The 20,542-nt window shown below is 39.3% G+C and overlaps 1 protein-coding gene across 3 annotated transcripts in view; it reads right to left on the bottom strand.

Annotated features, from left to right (window-relative positions):
* Nucleotides 1-20,542, bottom strand: part of LOC134754539 (adenylate cyclase type 6) — a 364,633-nt gene that overhangs the window by 52,441 nt on the left and 291,650 nt on the right. For all 3 annotated transcript variants that reach the window (XM_063690838.1, XM_063690837.1, XM_063690839.1), the window contains exon 12: nt 3,499-3,591. In XM_063690838.1, coding sequence (XP_063546908.1) covers nt 3,499-3,591 — 93 coding nt within the window. The remainder of the gene's footprint in view (nt 1-3,498; nt 3,592-20,542) is intronic.

The raw sequence follows: 20,542 nt of genomic DNA, 5'->3' as shown, positions 1-20,542 counted from the left end.
CTGTTATACAGTAGTTCTAGCATAATTCGTTAGGTACTGTCTTCTTCATCGAATAATAAACTTTTTGAATTAATCTAATAAGAAAAAAAAATAGGACAGTCTGTATTCGACAGTACATTCCCCACCCAATCTAAACACGACTCTAGAACTGTTCAAATAGAGTTCAAAATTTAATAACAAAATACTATCACCTGAATGAAAAGAGAGCACTCAGCCGGAAAACGCTTTAATTGATTCCCGAAAAAGTTGAAAATAGAAACAAAAGTTTGGCCACTGATTGTAGTAAAGACCGCTTGAAAAATGAACCCTATACTTGAATGAATAGAGTTGAGAGTTCTATGCCGGTTTTTGATAGTACTGTCGTCGAGTCGATAGTGCTCCTATTTCTTGCTCATGGTTCAAGAGGCTTCCGGCTTTTTAGGGTTCCGTACCCGTAGGGACCCTATTACTAAGACTCCTCTGTCCGTCTGTCTGTCACCAGGTTGTATCTCATGAACCTGGTGGAGCTGGTTTTTACGAAAGCGACTGCCATCTGACCAACTAACTTAGAAGGAAAACGTCCTTGTTTTTTTCCTTCACCGAAAAGCGACTGGTAAATATCAAATGATATATCGTACATAAGTTTCGAAAAACCAATTGGTACAGTCGCCATCAGATATATCGGAGCGGCCAAGGTGCTCACAAATATCTGTACACGCCTCTATTGTCAAGGCGTTAAGTGCGTGTTCAGATATTTTTGAACACCTCGGCCGCTCCGATATATCTGATGGCGACTGTACTCGTACATAAGTTCCGAAAAACCAATTGGTGCGAGATGGCGTTTGAAACCGCGACGTCCAGTGCTCTGTTTATCAAAAGCTTGTAGCTTGTAATACAAGTGGAAGTCCCTTTCTAACAAAAGCTGTCAAAAAGTGAGTTCCGCTTGTATTATAAGCTACAAGCTTTTGATAAACAGGGCACTGAGGTAAAGTCGCAATCTCTTACCGCTAGACTACCGGCGCTGTATTTGTATACTCTATCTATCGGTAAATATAGATCTGTGGTTGCACCCGAACGCTTTAATTGACGACTAAGCGTCGGTTGCACCAAACAAGTGTCACTTTTGAACCTTACTGTACTTACGTACTGGCGTACCTTACGACACAGAATAAGTAATAGTATTATCATATAGAACGGCCACGCACCGCCCCGCCCCGACTCGAATTACCTCGCCCCGCGACACCAGATTGACGGCCGTTTGCCGGCCGCTCAGTACTATTTTTAAGCAACTCACTCGCATGACGCGTGTACAGTACAGACGTGCCGTTCGCACATAGAAACGCAAGTGATTTTTGATGTATAGCGTGTCCGCCCTGTGGTACTGGCTTCGATTCTAGAAACTTGCTACAGAGGTTTATTACATTACTAGCTGCTGCCCGCAATTTCGTGGAAGCCGTTAAAGTGCCTCCCAGTCCCCCCCACTTAGTACTAGAGTACCTACTCAATTGCAAACAGCTTACAGGGTGAATTCCAGAAAAAAAGACTTGTAATTTTTAAGTTATAAACTCGCTAACTGCCCGCGACTTTATCTGCGTGGGATGATGATGATGATTGATAAAAATAAAAACTATACTATGAATTTATACGGGCCTCCATCCATCTCTATACTAAATTTCATTTAAATCGGTTCAGCGGTTTAAGCGTGAAGACCTCTTCACGTTCACGTCTTCGCGTCCTGTTACCTAACAGACATACTTTTTTGCTTTTATAATATTAAGTAGAGATTTGTGTGTTCATTTTCATTGTAACTTGTTAAGTCTATTTCGACCATGGTCCATACAATGTTTTGCGTGAATTAATAAATTAATCAGTGAGGGCTACCGCGTTTAATTTCGCCGCTCGGGGCGCTAGTGTAGATGGAGGTTTTTCAAAATGTCAAATGCATAGAAGTTTTGGTAATTTCAAGCTTTTTTATCGGGAATTTTCACTCCTTGTTCATAATTGTGGTAAATCTTTGTCCATCTTTGATTAATATAATCTTTATAATCTTTGATTAATCGCCGCTCGGGGCGCTAGTGTAGATGGAGGTTTTTCAAAATGTCAAATGCATAGAAGTTTTGGTAATTTCAAGCTTTTTTATCGGGAATTTTCACTCCTTGTTCATAATTGTACTATGTGAGAGATGATATGAAACGAACGCAAGTGAATTATGAGATGACGGGTGACAGAGATGGAAGAAAAAGACATGCTGCGCGGACCCCAAGTGAATGGGACAAGGGCAAGCGAATGATGAGTTAGTGAGCCCTCTAAAATCTTATAATTTGCGCATAGATGCCAATATTTTTCCCCACTTTGTAACCACTTTATTTGCCACAGCTTGTACGGCACTCAGTCAATGTCCACGTTAATTTGCTTGCAACTGGAGCCCTCCAGTGAATCCCGGTATAATGAGAAATGCAAAATGTGCATCTACATATTTTGCAGCCTCGGACGCTGCGAAAATATTTTGCATGCACGGTGCATAACAAAATAGACTAGCATGATATAAAGCTTAGTGTGTCAGTAGGGTTTTTGCAGATAAACATAAGATAGGTTGAGTAGGTTTGTGAAAATGCTCTATATACACGGTGGATAAAAAATAAGTGCATTCCCGTTGCCAAGGAGGTTTTGCACTGAGCAACTTTTACTATGGGACCAACCCCGAAATCGCGAAAAAAATTTGGCTGTTTCATACATTTTGGCTGGTCCATTTTCTATGGGAGGGTAATTTTTTTTCGTGATTTCATGGTTGGTCCCATAGTAAAAGTTGCTCAGTATAATCCCAAAACCGCCCTGGCAATGGGAATGCATATATCTTTTAGCCACCCTGTATACATACATATACCTTGTATGACATAAAAGGGCATTTCTATTTAAAGTTGTACCTACCAAGAATTTTTGTTACAATTGGGAATTTTTATATTATTTCTACTCAGAATCACGAGCTTAAAATTCCATTTTAACTGCGAAAAAATGTGTTCCAAAAATTTTCCTTCTCCGTCTGGTCTGGTTACGGTTTTCAATACAACCTTCTATGACCGTAACAAAACGAACAAAAAAAATGAAAGTATTGGCCACCATTTTTAAGTACAAAGGCCGCTTACCATGGTTATGTGCGCTTTAGGCTTTTGTACGGCATTGTATCATGGGGAAACACTTGTTGATTAATGGAACAACTATGACTATAGCATGCTTTATAATCAGTCTCCGTGTATGTTTGTCTGTTTTCTTACCTGACAAATTGTCTGTTTTCTTACCTGACAAAGAGCTCATTAAACAGCCACATCAGCTCCTCTGATCTGATAGCGACACACAGTATTGTCCACCATTTTTAACTACAAAGGCCGCTTACCATGGTTATGTGCGCTTTAGGCTTTTGTACGGCATTGTATCATGGGGAAACACTTGTTGGTTAATGGAACAACTACGACTATAGCATGATTTATAATCAGTTTCCGTGTATGTTTGTCTGTTTCTCACCTGGCAAAGAGCTCATTGAGCAGCCGCACCAGCTCCTCGGCGGTGCACTGGTCGGACAGCGAAGTGAAGCCGCAGATGTCAGCAAACAGAATGCTGCAACAAACAGACGCACGTTACGACTAGTATTAATTTCTATACATCTCGCTCGCACTAATATGTGAGTACTAGCGAGATGCATAGAAAGGAAGTTACGCACACGCTAGCGAATATGTGAGTGTCATACTGGTGGTAATCGTACTAGATACCTACTGTTATAGTATGAATTTTCTTAATTGATTTTTAGGCCCCAGACCCTAATCCGTTAAACAAAAGCTTTTGTTTCTTTTATGGAGAGGCGCCTTAGTCGCGTGCCGAGCGCGTGCCAAAGCAACCATGTCGTTAAAAAACAACTATCGTGATAGTATTAAGGTTCAAAATTTAACAGCTCATTCTGAGATAACGAGTTTGGGTAATGAAGGACGAACGGTTGTGTGGCCTCAGAATACAGAGCTGCTATACATATGTTTGAACCGTATAAATAGGACCGTAATATTTCTTTTTAAACGAGTTTGTTCCCGTTCAGTCAGTAGCGGTAGCATTGGTAACCGCTGATCAAAAGAAACAAAGGCTTTTGTTTAACAGATTAGGGTGTGAGGCGTAAAAATCATTTGAGAAAATTCATACTATAGTAAACTCGTCAAACAACAACCAACCCCGTTAATCGATCTAATCACGCGTTGGTCTGTGAATCACTTTAATTTAAGCTGACAGGACAAAGCCGGAACAAAAAGCGAACACGGATCGAGATAGTATCCGTCTCCGGCTTGACAATGGCGAGTTCCGGGCGGAAACGGAAGTTAAGAGGGGGCCTAAGGCTGCGTTTCCACAAGACATGTGCGTGGGTTACCTATTGCAACTTCGAAACATTATTTGCCCGATATTATGCGACCGAAAGCGTTTTTTCAGAAAACCGTAAATTTTTAAAGGGGTCACCAATCTGACCTAACGGATGAGGAAAAAGTTTGGAAAATTTGACTGTTTAAAAAAAAACGCGTTCGGTGAAATGGAACATCGGGTAAACATATTTCGTAGTTGAGATATGTTACCGCGAGGACGCTTAGCGAGGGATGTGTTTGTCATGAAACAATAGAAACACTTTATTTACCTATCCTCTAGCAGCTCTAGTGGAAACAGCTCATCGGAGCGAGGTTTATGTACCATATAAAAAAAGATGTGTTGCGATGCGAGGTACGGCCGCGAGCGAAAAACTATCACCGCACCCCGCTCGCTTATTTGCAGAGCCCGCTACACAGCCTCCCACCGCTAAGCTACCTCATACGTCTCTGGTGGAAACAGAGCCTTAAACTAGGTAATTAGAAGGGACTAAAAATATTGCGCGTTGCGCGTAACTTGCGACGGAAAATACGGCCTACTCGCGGGTTTTTACCTTTAATCAGAACTACTAGTGTACATTTAATCCGATAGCGTGATGTGACGTACGCTTTTGCGTTAAGTCTCATTTAGTATGGGATTTTGAACAGCGCGCCAAGCGGGACGTTTTGGAAACTCAAAATCCCATACAAAATGAAACTGGTCCATGCATGACGAATTTCTCATGCTATTTTTTCTACAATACGGGGATCTTTTCCAAGCATATTGGAGAAATAAACTATTATTAACCAGGCCACTTCGAATGACCGATAAGTATTCCAATTAATTGAAATCATATCAGTTAGCTTTTATTGACTCGTCCGTCCGTCGTCGACGACTTGTTCTTTCTCTATCAAAAAAAAAATGAAAATGAAAAATGAAAAAAGTTTATTGTGCAAATTTGAGTATACAATAAATTACGGCCCTGTGTCCTGAGCTAGGAAACCCTGTGTTACAGGACCCAGTTTCGTTATACTAGTTTCTTAATCTAGGTATATATTGGTACAAATTGTACAGAGAGTTACTTTGAAACATACAGATAGCTGTGCATACTTTAACATATATGTTGCTGCGTGTGAGCGAGTGTTTGTTTGTATGTATCAAAGTGTCAGGCCCTTGGGATGAGTGCACCGCAGACACCCGTGTCGATACACATTAAAATCCAGCCAACCGTGTGGAAAGCAGCTCCTTCCCGTACAAAACATTTCTTAAGCGACGCCGCATGATAGTGTTGGTAGAAAATCGAGTATCTCGAGTCTAAATTTGATGTACTCGACTATTTTTATGAGACTCAATGCTTAAAAAACTTTCGAGCATTAAAACTCCCGAGTTAAGTTCTACTCAATAAAAAAAGCGCTGGTGGCCTAGCGGTAAGAGCTCGTACCGATGAGTTTTTCGCACGTTTTCGGAACTTATGTACGAGTACGTAATATCATTTTATATTTACCAGTCGCTTTTCGGTGAAGGAAAACATCGTGAGGAAACTGGACTAATCCCAATAAGGCCTAGTTTTCCCTCTGGGTTGGAAGGTCAGATGGCAGTCGCTTTCGTAAAAAAACTAGTGCCTACGCCAATTCTTGGGATTAGTTGCCAACTGGACCCCAGGCTCCCATGAGCCGGGGCAAAGTGCCGGGACAACTCGAGGAAGAAGTACTACTCAATAAAGGTATTGAGTCTTTTTTAAGCGCAACTCGAAAAGACTCATTTTTCAAGAGGCATTTTTATAGGTTTAGGAAACAGGTGTTTGTTTGATTTGTGTATCTCACACATCAGTTTTACATGAAGACAATTGCGTATTGTTTTTTTTGTAAATAAATTGAGTTATCTGACAATTGCCTGGTGACAGACGGACAGACAGACAGGCGGACAGCGGAGTCTTGGTAATAGGGTCCCGTTTTTACCCTTTGGGTACGGAACCCTAGAAACTACATTCCTGCAAATCTATTCCCAGTCCACTATAACTTGGATCTTTTTAAATCGAGAGTGAATAGACATCTTTTAGGTAAGCATCACGTAAGCATGATCCACCCTATTAAGACTTCATCGGCACTTAGGTACCATCAGGTGAAATTGCGGTCAAATGCTTGCCTTTTTGTAATAAAAAAAAAACTAAGTCGTCCTAAACACCTGAAAGACTCGAGTCTGCACAACACTACGGCTACAGACATGCACTGAATAGCATTGTTCCGGATACTCAAAGTACAGGATGTAAAGCCTGAAGCGGCGTACAACTTTGAAAATTGATTTGAACATGATATCATATTGACTAACACCTGCTTTTTTATACCAAGTAGGTGGAAAACAAGCATACAACCCGCCTTAAAGTAAGCGCCTGATGGTGCTTAAGAAAGCAATGGCTTCTGCCTACGACTTCGTAGTGATGATTTTCGGGACAATATCTATAGGCTACTCCGGAACTATATTGACCAATATCTGTGTTTAACCTTGGTTTAACCGACTTCAAAATTCCAAAAAGAATCGGTCAATTCAACTGTCAAATTCGGTTGTGTTTTTTTACTGTTTGTTACCCCAGGAGTCAGTCATTTCTCAACCGTTATGAAATATTTGTTTTATTGAAAGTTTATACTTACAGGTTGGTCCCATTTTTGTCAAAACTTAGTTTTAAAGTTGGGGTCCATGAGGAATCGAGGGAACTCCTTAAATCTTAAAGAGGTACTTTCGCATTAATACCTAATATTAATGGGGAACGGTGCGAGCGAGACGCATAACGGAAAAGGGATGTAAAAATAATATCAAATTAAATGCTTTATTTACATACTTAATAGATATGTAGTAAGTGTACCTATACAGAGGTAAACTAAACTAAATTAATAACTAGCTTAAATCTAAAATAGGCCATTGAGGCATTGTACCAAGGATGCTGGCGGCATTTCCTCACTGTATCGCAATGCTGATACGTTGTGCAAGGAAGCCGCCAGCTCTTCGGTCACCAGTTACGTCAACCAGACGCTTCGCGATTTCTTCAAAAAACTTATGCGGCTGGGACCTCATGGACCTAGAGATTCAACGCCAAATGGTACAAAATAGTACTATTTACTGTATCAAATTAAGATTTAATCGCAGTTCGAATAAACTCCTTGCATTCTTTAGCGCGAATGCATCGAAAATCTTATATTAAAAGTGGATGTCAATTGGCCAAGTAGAATAAACATAAATGTAGAGTAAACATGAACATAAAAGTAGAGTAAACACTTTGGGAATGTATATATATTTATGCCCTTGACTGTACAGAAGTAGGCTATGAACATTTAATACATAATTAAGTAGTTAAGTTATTAATAAATTCTCTGAATTGTTACGACTCGCTTCTATTTCTGTGATGTATAGGTAGAGTCGAAGCCACTCAACGCTATGTTTCTGTGTCAAAGACAAGTTAAGAAAAAAATTAACGACTGCTTTTCCATACCATTGAACTAGTATTACCAAAGATAGATATAACTCCGTAATAGATGGATACAGTCTAAGGAAAAAACGTGCCTCGAAAATCAAGAAAATTTGATTCTCGTTCAGAGGGCGCTACTAGCTTTGGACAACTGTCGTATAGATGGCGTTGACGGTTTCGTTTGTTATTTAACAATTTTAACGCATATCAGTGAAAGAACATGGGTCAAAATCATAAAAATAAAAAAAAACATTTATCCATATCTAAATACATTTTATCGTATTTTTAAAAATATTTATTTTTAGTTTTAAAGTGTGTCGACAGATGGCAGTGAATTTACCGGGGTTACAAAATTTACTATGACAGTACCGCTCTAGTATAAGTTACTCTATGGTATTACTAACGTATAGAACCGGCACATAGAATCAGTATTTTGTGGCATGAGTTGATGTTGTTTTGTCAACAAACCATAGAAGCGGAGCGTGAGTCAGCAGTGGCAAACCTTGAGCAATTCTGGGCATTGACGTGGACAATTTGCTGAATGGCGGGGACACCGACACCAAACTTCAAACGGGGACATGTCCCGGTGAAATGAGACGTATGGCAACCCTAGCGTAAGTTCTACTCACATCAAGGGCCTGACACTCTTTGATAGAGAAAGATAGTCTTGCGATTCCTATAAGAGGAAAGAGAAAATAGTGCCATGCTTTGTCTTTATCACCGATCGGGCATTTTTTCATGGTCGGGTAATGGCATCATGTGGGCATCATAGCAAGGAGGCGATGGCGAAATACCGAAATTTATGAGTGAAAGAGAAAAGACATTGGACATGCAAGCCGGATAAATTGCGTAGTATTTTATATGAATATTCTTTCTCTTACCCCCGATCGCTCGGTGGCGCGTCAATTGCATAGAGTAACTTATACTAGAGCGGTACTGTCATAGTAAATTTTGTAACCCCAGTAAATTCACTGCCATCTGTCGACACACTTTAAAACTAAAAATGAAGATTTATAAAAATACGATAAAATGTATTTAAATATGGATAAATGATTTTTTATATTTGCATTAATTATTTTTATGATTTTGACCCATGTTCTTTCACTGATATGCGTTAAAATTGTTAAATAACAAACGAAACCGTCAATGCCATCTATACGACAGTATGCCAAAGCTAGTAGCGCCCTCTGAACGAGAATCAAATTTTCTTGATTTTCGAGGCACGTTTTTTCCTAAGACTGTATCCATCTATTACGGAGTTATATCTATCTTTGCTTGTATATACTATGTCTATGCTACAGCGTTATGAATATTACGTTACGTTTTGTTCGCGTGGTACAGCTTGCGATTGCGACATTTTCATTGTTAAGTCCATACCAAACAATCAAAAGCCATCTTTTATATAGTAATAATATCTCAATAGTTTAATATGGCCTACGTACCGGGGCCTCTTTACGCATTTGGTGTTTAGTGCGAGTTCATACATTTACCACTAAACGCAAGTAGCATCGTCGCTTTACTCAACGTCATATCTGCAACAATCATTTGATGGAAATGTCGCTTTTCTTTCATTCGGAATACGGGTGTTTTTGTCATCAAATGAGTGTTGCAGATACGAGGTTGAGTAAGTATAGCGGCGACATGTATAAATTCGAATAGAATAATCAATGTATAAACAGGCCCAATGTAAAGGCACTCCCGTAGCTACACTTGCCGTATTGTTCTTACCCGTTCTTAATAATAATAATAATAACATTATAGAATATGTTTTTGCACAATTTGATGCATACACTGGTAAACTACAGCTACTCGGCTGACTGGGTTATTGACTCTTTTAATTTTTTTTATTATTTTAAGAATTAGGAACAATAAACGTTAAGAACTATTTTTTTTTAAACTACGTATTGGTCTTAAAAACTTTTATTGGCGCCGTACAGTAACACCGGGATTGAGGCATCTTAAGCTCAATGTACACACACGGTGGGAGCGTGCGTGTGCGTGCGTGAGCGTGCGTGCGTGGGTCTCAGCGGGTGTGCGCGGGCCTGAGCGGGCCCCCGACGGGTCTGCGGCACAGTGAGAGGCCCGCTCGCGCCCGCGTACGCACGTTCCCGCCGTGTGTGGATTGAGTTTTGCTTATGATAATATGGTTTTGTCACAGGGCGGAAACGCTATACATCAAAAATCACTTGCATTTCTGTATACGCACGTCTGTATACGCGTCATGCGTCATAGTGTGAGTAAGTTGCTTAAAAATAGTACTGAGCGGCCGGCAAACGGCCGTCAATCGTCGAGGTAATTCGAGTCGGGGCGGGGCGGTGCGTGGCCGTTCTGTATGATAATACTATTACTTATTCTGTGGTTTCGTGTAAATAGCAGTCCTTATTATTCGCATGTCTCTGTCAATGTTTAATTTAAGCACCATTGTAAGAGACTCTAAGTGAGCCACTGAATTATAGATGTAGTCCCTTTGGCATGAGCTCACGGCTTTAATCAAGTCCGCCCGGTATATATCAATAGAGGTTATAGAGGGGTTTAGCGCAGTCAAAGAAGTTTCGCCGGTATTAGCACTGTCACTTGAATAATTGTGGCTTTCCACACAGAAGGGTCCTTATGCTTCAAGTGTAATAAGCACGTTTCCATCAGAAATTCCAACAAAAACCCTTCTCTGATGGAAAGCCACAATTGGTTTTGAGAGAGGGCGTTTGGCCACTGGGATACTCGGAGCTTCTGGTAGCACTGACATATGTAGCTGTCGAGAACAAATTGTGTCCGCGAGGTGTCCGCTATGTTTTGCGTTTGACGTCTGTCAGTAAGCTAAAGAATAAGCGCAGCTAGCCAGTAGCAATGAAGTGCACGCACTTCATCGAGGTGCGGAAACATTTTCTTTGAGAGGCCGCCTCTAGTATATACATATTACCTCAATGTCGTACAGTACATCAAATGTATCTGATGTATGTATATATCTTAGTTTTAGTTTTATATTCATTATATAACACTTATTATCTAATAAATGAGTTTTGAATCATTATATACGTGTCAAATAATATGAATTCGGGTTACTCGTGTATTAATTTTTAAATCGAAGATTGCTCGCTATGTTTCGCTTTATGACGAGTGGCTTCAAAGGGAGCACGCGTTGGTGGACCAACGCAAACCGACGAACAGAAATAATAGAAATACCAACACGTAGTTTTAAAATGAGAGCGGAAGTACGTTTGTATAGGAAGGTGCAATTTGGCCGAACTTGCCGGGGACTCTTAAATAAAAATGTGTTACAAATACTCAATTATTAATGTAGGCATATAAGGCCCGGCGGGTAGCAAGGCCCAGCATTCAAAAATAACAGTTATGATTTAATTTTGTTCAACATATCACGCACATAGAAGTAGCAGATATAACGAGCCGGCAACAACGCGACTTTGCACGCGCCGCTATTTTTTATTGTTATTTTTCTTGCTTGTAAAGTAGTATTAATGTTACATTGTATATTTCCATCAACTACACAACAAATATCAGTCAGGAACTGACAATAATACGAGCGGTGAAGGAAAATTTCAATAAAATGAAAACGCAATTTAAAATATGAAATCTTCCGCTCCGTACCCACGGAATAAGTTTCAGAGAATATAGGAACAGGGTTTTTGAATATTTCACTAGGAAGTAATAGGAAAAATATATAGGTTTATTGAGTAAATGCATGTTGACTATTATAAGTACCTGAACATAGTTTTGAGTTTGTCCCTTCTTGCCGTGTATTGGCTTTACAATGAGTATGAGTATAGATACTATTGTTTGTCAAAGGACTGTCTCATTTCAGACATAGACAGAGAGAATCATACTATCTTTGTCTTACACTAGTACTAGCACCCAAAAGAAAAGGATGAGTATAGTTTTTTTTGTTCTTATATACTGGCAATTTGGTTTGACCAACTATACTATACAGACATACAGACTAACAGAGGCGGTTTTCTGAGATACACTCATTGACTTAGATATATACTCATGGACAAATTTAGAGGAACGCAAATAAATAAAATAAAATAAAATAAAATAAAATAAAATAGCCATTTATTTCGACCTCAAATTAAAAAAATTACATTTTTTTTTGTCAAGTTTTAGGAAAAGAAAAACAAAACATGTCGAATTCTTAATTTAAACATAATAATAATAAAGTTCTTTGTCGTATATGTTATTTGGTATTTTTATTGACATCGGTCGACTTGCCTCCCGGCATAGGCCTCCCCTAAGACCTTCCATTCCTCTCTGTTGCTTGCTCTTCTTGTCCATGTTGGTCCAGCGATAGCTCTTATGTCATCTTCCCATCTGCGGTAAGGCCTGCCTCTTTTCCGTTTGGAGGAACGCAAATAAAAAGGTTTAATTATTGGATTACAGCACCTACAGTAATTTCACAATTAGTAATTAATCTTTTTTTTGCCTTCCTCTTCTGTCCACGATGTTAGGTATAATTGACCGAAGCGTCTCCATTTCACGATTTTTTTCTTATAATCATACCAAGGTCACAGGGCGGACACGCTGTCAAGAATCACTTGCGTTTCTATGTGTGTGTGAACGGCACGTCTGTACACGCGTCATGCGTCACAGTGTAAGTTGCTTAAAAACAGTACTGAGCGGCCGGCAAACGGCCGTCAATATGCTGTCGCGGGGCGAGGTAATTCGAGTCGGGGCGGGGCGGTGCGTGGCCGTTCTGTATGATAATACTATTACTTATTCTGTGGCCCAGGTATGCTCTTTTCACGCTCCGATGTTCAATTGTTCATCCATTTTCTCAAGACACTTCATTCATAATCGCATCAGCTGTATCACAGCAAATTGGGTATTAAGTTGCTGGCACGGCTTAAGTAGTTAGAGAAAGTACTTGACTTGTTAGTTTGTTGCTTATATTGAGTAGCAGAGGCTACACTATCGACAAATCTTCTTGTTAGGGTGAATCCATTAATCACGTCATACGTGTTTTGCTAGTTTTTGACCCCCCCCCCCATTGTGATATTTAGTGACATTTTCAGGACCCCCCTCCCCCTATCCAATCTGACATGTAATTTTTTTGTCAACTATATAATATAATCGCCACGCATATACAAATTATTATTTTTTTGCTCTAATACGTGAAAATAGAACGGACATTTTGGGACATCTTTTTTTAATAGCAGGATGAAGAATGCTGTCGATTCTGAGTAGAATGAGCCCAAGGATGACCAGAGCATGAACCGGACCACCGGAGCCGCCTTTCGCCTTCCCTTTTTAGGGGTACCCAAGAGTTAATCTCGTAGTTAGGTCACAAGATCAGCTCAATAATAAGAATAGCTCAAGTATTTCAGCTCCCAGGACTCCGAGAGACGGTAATGTGCATGTTAGGTTAGGCTGAAACATTAACATTTAAATTGTATTTTCATGTCCCTGCATGTTTTCCTCATAACATTGTCTCTCTTCTTAAAATATGTTAATGTTAATTAAGTAATCATCACTTTTCTATTGCAAAGTGCAAATTGCTCTTATTCTCTTAATATTTTAATAATTGTTAAATAATTGTAAAATTTTATTTATTAATAGCTTAAGTCTAAATGTCCCACTGTACCTATATAGTATGTCCTAAGATACTGGTATAAGCTGTGGTTACCTATAATTGGACAAACATCTAACCTCAATGTTATGTAAGCTACAGATTGTTTTTTCATGATGTATTGTCTGTTGGTGATCCCAAATAAATAAAATAAAAAAATAAAAATACGATCAAAGAATTTTATGAAAAATAAAATAATAATAAAGAACAATCGAACCAATAAGCATCACTTGAGACAAAAGTGTAATACTCGTAACGCTCCGTTCATTTCTGCACTTACTTCGCGTAATAAGTCTCATGTAATCTTTTTACACAATGTTGGATAAAAGCTCATCGCCAGTTCACCGAGGCGTACAAACAATAGGGGATCGAGAGCCCCTAAAATCCCTTCTACAGGGGCTATTTCTCAAACGGTATTAGACCTGGAAGCCGCGTTTGAGAACATTACCGTTCGAATTCTCGGGACAATTAGCACACATACACATTTACGCCTACATTTAAATAAGACGATACGTTTACAGAGACACAGAGACTAATCAAAACTGGTAAACGAAATAATAGTCATCTCTTTTACACTAATGTACACAGCTAGGTGTAGATGAAATGCATATAATGTCAATACAATACCAATCAGCGATATTAATCCGCTAATAACCTTCTTGCTGTACGTACTGGCCGCTGAGAATTCGAGGTTCATATTTGATTAAAATATGACCTGGACAGGGATAGGTTTATGCCATACATTGAAGAACCAGTCAAATAATCAATCAATTAAAAGTTAACTTGTTAAAATGTTATGAAATGACAGACTAACCCAACATAAGTAAATAATCACCGCCGCCGCCCACCTTTGGGTAATTTACGTTGGGCTATAATTGAGCGGACAAATGTTTCCACGTTTTATTTCCGTTCACTATGAAGACTAATTTTATTAGTCCATGAACTGTCAAAACGTATGTGTTACCGTGGCAACACAAGGTATAACAACAATCATATTATAAGTGACAAATGATAGACAGCCGTCCATCTTAGCCCCGCAGTGTCGCTACAAGCAGCTTACATATGACAATAATGTGCGTTTGTCATGGATTGTCAAATGAATAGTCAGTACCGGTCATGTCAAAGACTAATTTCAAAACATTGTTTATTGGAATACTAAGCAATCTTTCGTTCTTTTATCGGTGTAAATGTTTTATTGTATTCGTAATTATATTTTTTGCGTCTTTGACCATCGTTTTATGATATTAGTCATCGACATAACTGGCACTGACATTTCATTTGACTATCCATGACGTACGCACATTATTATTGCCATATATAAGCTGCTTGTAGCGATACCACAGTGCGGACACGCTATACATCAAAAATCACATGCGTTTCTATGTGTGAACGGCACGTCTGTACACGCGTCATGCGTCATAGTGTAAGTTGCTTAAAAATAGTACTGAGCGCTCGGCAAAAGGTCGTCAATCTGCTGTCGCGGGGCGAGGAAATTGATACGGTTACAGCTACAGTAGATTGACGGCCGTTTGCCGGCCGCTCAGTACTATTTTTAAGCAACTTACTCACACTATGACGCACGACGAGTGTACAGATACAGACGTGCCGTTCACACATAGAAACGCAAGTGATTTTTGATGTATAGCGTGTCCGCCCTGTGACTATGTCAGGGCCAAATAGAATCTTGTCAGACTAACGAGTATTCCAAAATATGCAGCATACTGGGAGACCACATACCTCAGCTGATTTGTCCCTAACAAGCCAACAACCTCTTGACCTAACATTGTCATCTCCATCCGTCGCTAGGTAACTAGTAAAATGTATCGTCCTCGTCACGAGCAGGACGTTAGAGCGAGACAGAATAACGCAATTAGAGCAAGTTAGATTGAGTTCTGGAGAGTCTCTTGTGGGTTACGGTAACATAGTATTCGATTCGATTCGTGTTTTGAAATTGTGGAGATTCCCAGAATCCCAAGTGTAAATTTCATTCGATAGCGTGACGAGCGCGATTGTGTTGTCTTTTTATGTATGGAATTTTGAACAGCGCGCCAAGTGGGACGTTTTGGAAACTCAAAATCCCATACAAAATGATACTTAACGCATTCCCGTTGCGAGGGAGATTTTGGGATTATACTGAGCAACTTTTAGTATGGGACCAACCACGAAATCGCGAAAAAAAAATTACCCTCCCATTAGATAATGGACCAGCCAAAATGTATGAAACAGCCAAATTTGTTTCGCGATTTCGGGGTTGGTTCCATAGTAAAAGTTGCTCAGTATAATCCCAAAACCTCCCTGGCAACGGGAATGCACTTATTTTTTAGCCACCCTGTATAGACGACGCATTTATTTTTGAAGCGTTTACGAAGAGTGGCAGTACTACAGAGAGGTGCAATTTTACTTCTGAAATGGATAGCTCTAGAATGACTTATACGTTTAAATATATTATAATTAAAGTGTGCAAAAGCGAAGCCATCGTATATAAATATGTAATGGGTGCGAAAGAGGCAGACTACAAATGAAAAACTCAATGGGTTAAGGGTTAATCAGAAAGGTTAAATAGGTGTAGGGTTTTTAAAAGTAAATAGAATTGTAGAATATTTGGGTCAAAATTCTATTCGTTGTCTTGTTTTTAATCCCCAAAAAATGAGTGGAGTTTTTTGTACGGAGTGAAATTTAATTTTTAATTTTACTCAAGATAATTATAATCTACAGCTAGAAAGACATGCAATAGCACTCAACTTTTTTATTTATTTGATAAAAGATAAAAATAGAAGTGTCTATTTTTGTTTTTTATCTTAAGTCTTTTCGTTGTCTTGTTTCTCTCAAACAAGTTAGTTTCAAACAAGACAACGAAAATAATTTTGACCCATTTACTAATGTCACGTTTCATGAGTGACAATATTCGAGGAATGAAATGAAAAGCGAATTGGAAAAAAAATGAGATACGAACATTGCAAGTACAAAAGTAAAAATCATCGACAAAATGTTTACGGAGGAGTTGGCAGGCCAATTCGAAGATGCACTTGACATCAAACCGATATTTGAATGATCTAAGATACAAGTAAATATTTACTTAGTTTAGGCATAGAATAAGTAATAGTATTATCATACAGAACGGCCACGCACCGCCCCGCTCCGACTCGAATTACCTCGCCCCGCGACAGCAGATTGACGGCCGTTTGCCGGCCGCTCAGTAGGTACTATTTTTAAGCAACTTGCTCACACTATGACGCGTCATGCGTGTACAGACGTGCCGTTCACACATAGAAACGCAAGTGATTTTTGATGTATAACGTGTCCGCCCTGTGGTTTATGTACTCGTATAGTTATCAAATTTACATTAGCGACAGAAAATACAAATTTGTTCGGTATTTAAGTTTTTAACTTGACCTTTACTAAATTATAAATTGTATAATTACCATTGTATAAATCCAGTTAGCATAAGTTTTAATTGAATAAATATTATCTTATCTTATATCATCTTATCTTATCTTAGCTTATCGTATTGGAATCATATCAGTTAGCTACCATTCGCGAAATCATTTCGCTCTGTACCCCTAGTGTAAAATTCATTCGATAGTGAGTTTCTAAAACGTCCCGCTTGGCGCGCTGTTTAAAATCCCATACAAAAATAGACATAACGCAAACGCGAACGCTCGTCACGCTATCGAATGAAATTTGCCACTAGGAGTTCTGATTTGTCCGTAACAACAAGTATTAGTGATAGCGAGGCGTCCACGCAAATTACTGCTAACTGATTTTAGGGTAAACTCACGTTATTTGGTGGCTTCGGCGGATCTGCCGCGAGCTCCCATTTAAAAGGCCCTAATTCACTAGCTTTCCTCGGTGTCATGCTTCAAAACTTGTATCACCGAATTAGGCGTGTCACCAAATAATGTGAGTTTACCCTATTCCAATATCATTCAAATATCGGTTTGATGTCAGGTGCACGTTGGAATTGGCCTCTGGGGGCCGTAACATACCCCCTTTGTGACCGACATCACAAAGGTACCATTACTTGGCAATTTGCAAGCTATTTAGGGATGTTAAACGCCAGTTTTTAGGGTTTCGGGGGAGGATTTTGTGGAAGCAACATTCTGAATGAAAGTTCTGAATTTGTTCATAATTACGAGGGCGCGTTGAAACTTATCCGAAATGAAGACGAAAAAACAAAGATATTTGAATCTAATTTATTTTTCTACATTATGCTCCTCCTGGGTCCATATAACTAAACCGAAGCTTTTCCGTCATTATTCCGTTTTTATAAAATCGTCTGTAAATTATTTTGGTTGGTGGATTTTTTTGTCGTTAATAAAATTTGGAGACATATAAGTCGCGGGGGTCCAAATCCTGCAAATGTGGCAAATAAACTCTTACATTTTTGGCGTCGCAACGGTAGCCGTGTGAATCGGCGAATCATCGTCTTTTAAGGGCTGCAGCGGCAGCCAACATGCACAAAGCTTCTTTTTGACAAATGGTATCCCATTTGGTCAGTCATTTGGTCTCCAACTCTTGTGAAATGTCATTGACGCTTTGTCGTCTTCGTATGAAATAATCTACCGCACTAATCTATGGCACGATGCAACACAGTTTTAATCTCGGATTCCCTTTTTTCCATTTTAAACTTACAACTGTATGGTGTGTGACAACTCGATCCTCAGTTTTCTCCATTTTCATGAAAATGGAAAACTGACTCATTTCAAATCTCAATATTTTTTTGAAAAACAAATAAACATGATCTATTTTTTTAATACTTAATTGAAAAGACTGCAAATTACGATACAGAAGTAATTTACATCAATACTAGCGACCCGCCCCGGCTTCGCACGGGTGCAATGTTGATATATCATACATATAAACCTTCCTCTTGAATCACTCTATCTATTTTAAAAAAACCGCATCAAAATCCGTTGCGTAGTTTTAAATATCTAAGCATACATAGGGACAGACAGAGAGCAGGAAGCGACTTTGTTTTATACTATATAGTAATTAAGAAACTTAATTGTCGTTTCGGTTTTTTATCAACCCACCCTCGTAGTTGTGGGCTTCTGTACCCATTTAATCTCTTTCTAACTAGGTCAATAGTGTGGCGGGGGATAAGTGTGACTGGCCTTCACTCAGGGGCTTTACACATTGATTAGTGTTTAGTACTAGCACAAAATAAGTAATAGTATTATCATACAGAACGGCCACGCACCGCCCCGCCCCGACTCGAATTACCTCGCCCTGCGACAGCAGATTGACAACCGTTTGCCGGCCGCTCAGTACTATTTTTAGGCAACTTACACTATGACGGATGACGCGTGTACAGACGTGCCGTTCACACATAGAGACGCAAGTGATTTTTGATGTAGCGTGTCCGCCCTGTGGTACTAGTTCATACATTTGCCACTAAACGCTAGTAGCAAATGTACGAACTACAATACCGTATCTATGTCTATTCATTTAAGGTTCCAAATTAACAATGAATATATGAATAATAGCATACTGAGTAACCGGGCCCGTAATTATCATATTCAATATGAGATAAATATCTATTGAACAATATTGAACACCTGCCCACCGTAAGAAGGGGATCTTATAAAACGTTTTATTAGCCTGCCCAATTTTCTTCACGAAGTTTTCCATATATTTTTTGTATCTGTTACTTATACCTAAGGTACTTACTGTAATATTACTATAATTTAAGGGTCTCCAGCAAGCTCGGTTCTCCATACAAACGTAGTTCCGCTCTCATTTTAAAACGACTAGCTAGATTGCTCTGAAACATTGTACTTACAATAGGATAAGGTATATCTATGTCTGTAATTAGTTTATGTAGCTTCAGATACCATAGTTAAAAAAATACAGCGAAATTAAATTTTTCATACAAAACTTGTTTTTGTTCTGTTTCGTTTGTTATCATGACATCAAATGGATGGACCGGGTCAGAAATACAAACGTCCTGAGGCGCGCAAATGTCGGAGGCATTGAGGTGTATCTGATGAGGCGGCAGCTGCGGTGGTGTGGGCACATGTCGCGGATGTCAGAAGACAGAGTAGCGAAGCGCATCTTCTTTTCAGAACTCCAGAATGGTAAGCGTAAAAGTGGTGGCCAGCACTTACGATACAAGGATGTTCTGAAAAGATATATGAAGAGATGCAAACTACAACCCTCGGTCTGGGAGCGGAAGGCAGCGCAGCGGCAAGAGTGGCGGCGCCTCATTCACGATCGAGTCACCGATTTCGAGACTGAACGCCGCAGTGAGCTCGACAGGAAACGAGATGAGCTTAAGGCTCGGCCGCCAACCTCGATTCCCTACAACTATGTAGGTGGTGCGCTGACGTGCCCAAAATGCGCTCGAGTATTTAGCAAGAAGATAGGGTACGTGAGCCACCTAAAGGCGCAACAGAGAGCGGATCTGCTACTCGCTAATAACGCGAATTAAAAATTGCCTACTCCAGACATACAGTCGCTGTGGCCGAAATCGGTCAGGAGAGCATCATCATCATCATGTTATTGTATATGCAAAGTTTCATTACAATCTAACACGTAGTTTTAAAATGAGAACGAAACTACGTTTGTATTGTATCAATACGAAGTATCTCACTCTTAAGTATCAATGTTTTGTTTGGTTTTTTCTTCCATCTATAAACATATTTTAGATAGAAGATAGAACTATGACATTCAAATAATAGTTACACCTATCCGATGAGGATATTCGAATTAATTTGTATTTTGTATTGTTTCTGTCTTTTTGTACATTATATAGATCCAACTAACCTTTAAAGGTTTTGGTTCTGCCCTTGCAGCTAACGTCCTGACCACTAGACCACCCGGCCACGGCGGTACACGTCCCAAATCTCTGGTTTATGCTATATTTGAAAGGCTTGGGACGGGTACCGCCATGGCCGGGTGGTCTCGTGGTCAGCACGTTAGCCGCGTAAGCTGACTTGGTCACTTTTTCTTTTGTTTATGATATCTTAGGCCCTGTCTTCACTTTCCATCAGGTGTGACTAGGGCCAATCGCCGATCAGTTTATAATAAAAAAATAAACTATCTCATTTATAATTTATATATTTATATGTGACTACTTAAAAAAATATTTAATAAAATAATTTAATTGTTCCGTTGTTGGATCTCTTAAGATGCTCACAATGCAAGTACCTTAA

This window comes from Cydia strobilella, chromosome Z, assembly GCF_947568885.1.
Source record: "Cydia strobilella chromosome Z, ilCydStro3.1, whole genome shotgun sequence".
NCBI classification, from domain to species: domain Eukaryota; kingdom Metazoa; phylum Arthropoda; class Insecta; order Lepidoptera; family Tortricidae; genus Cydia; species Cydia strobilella.
Note: the sequence above shows the minus strand (reverse complement) of the source record. Positions and strands in the feature narration are given on the sequence as shown.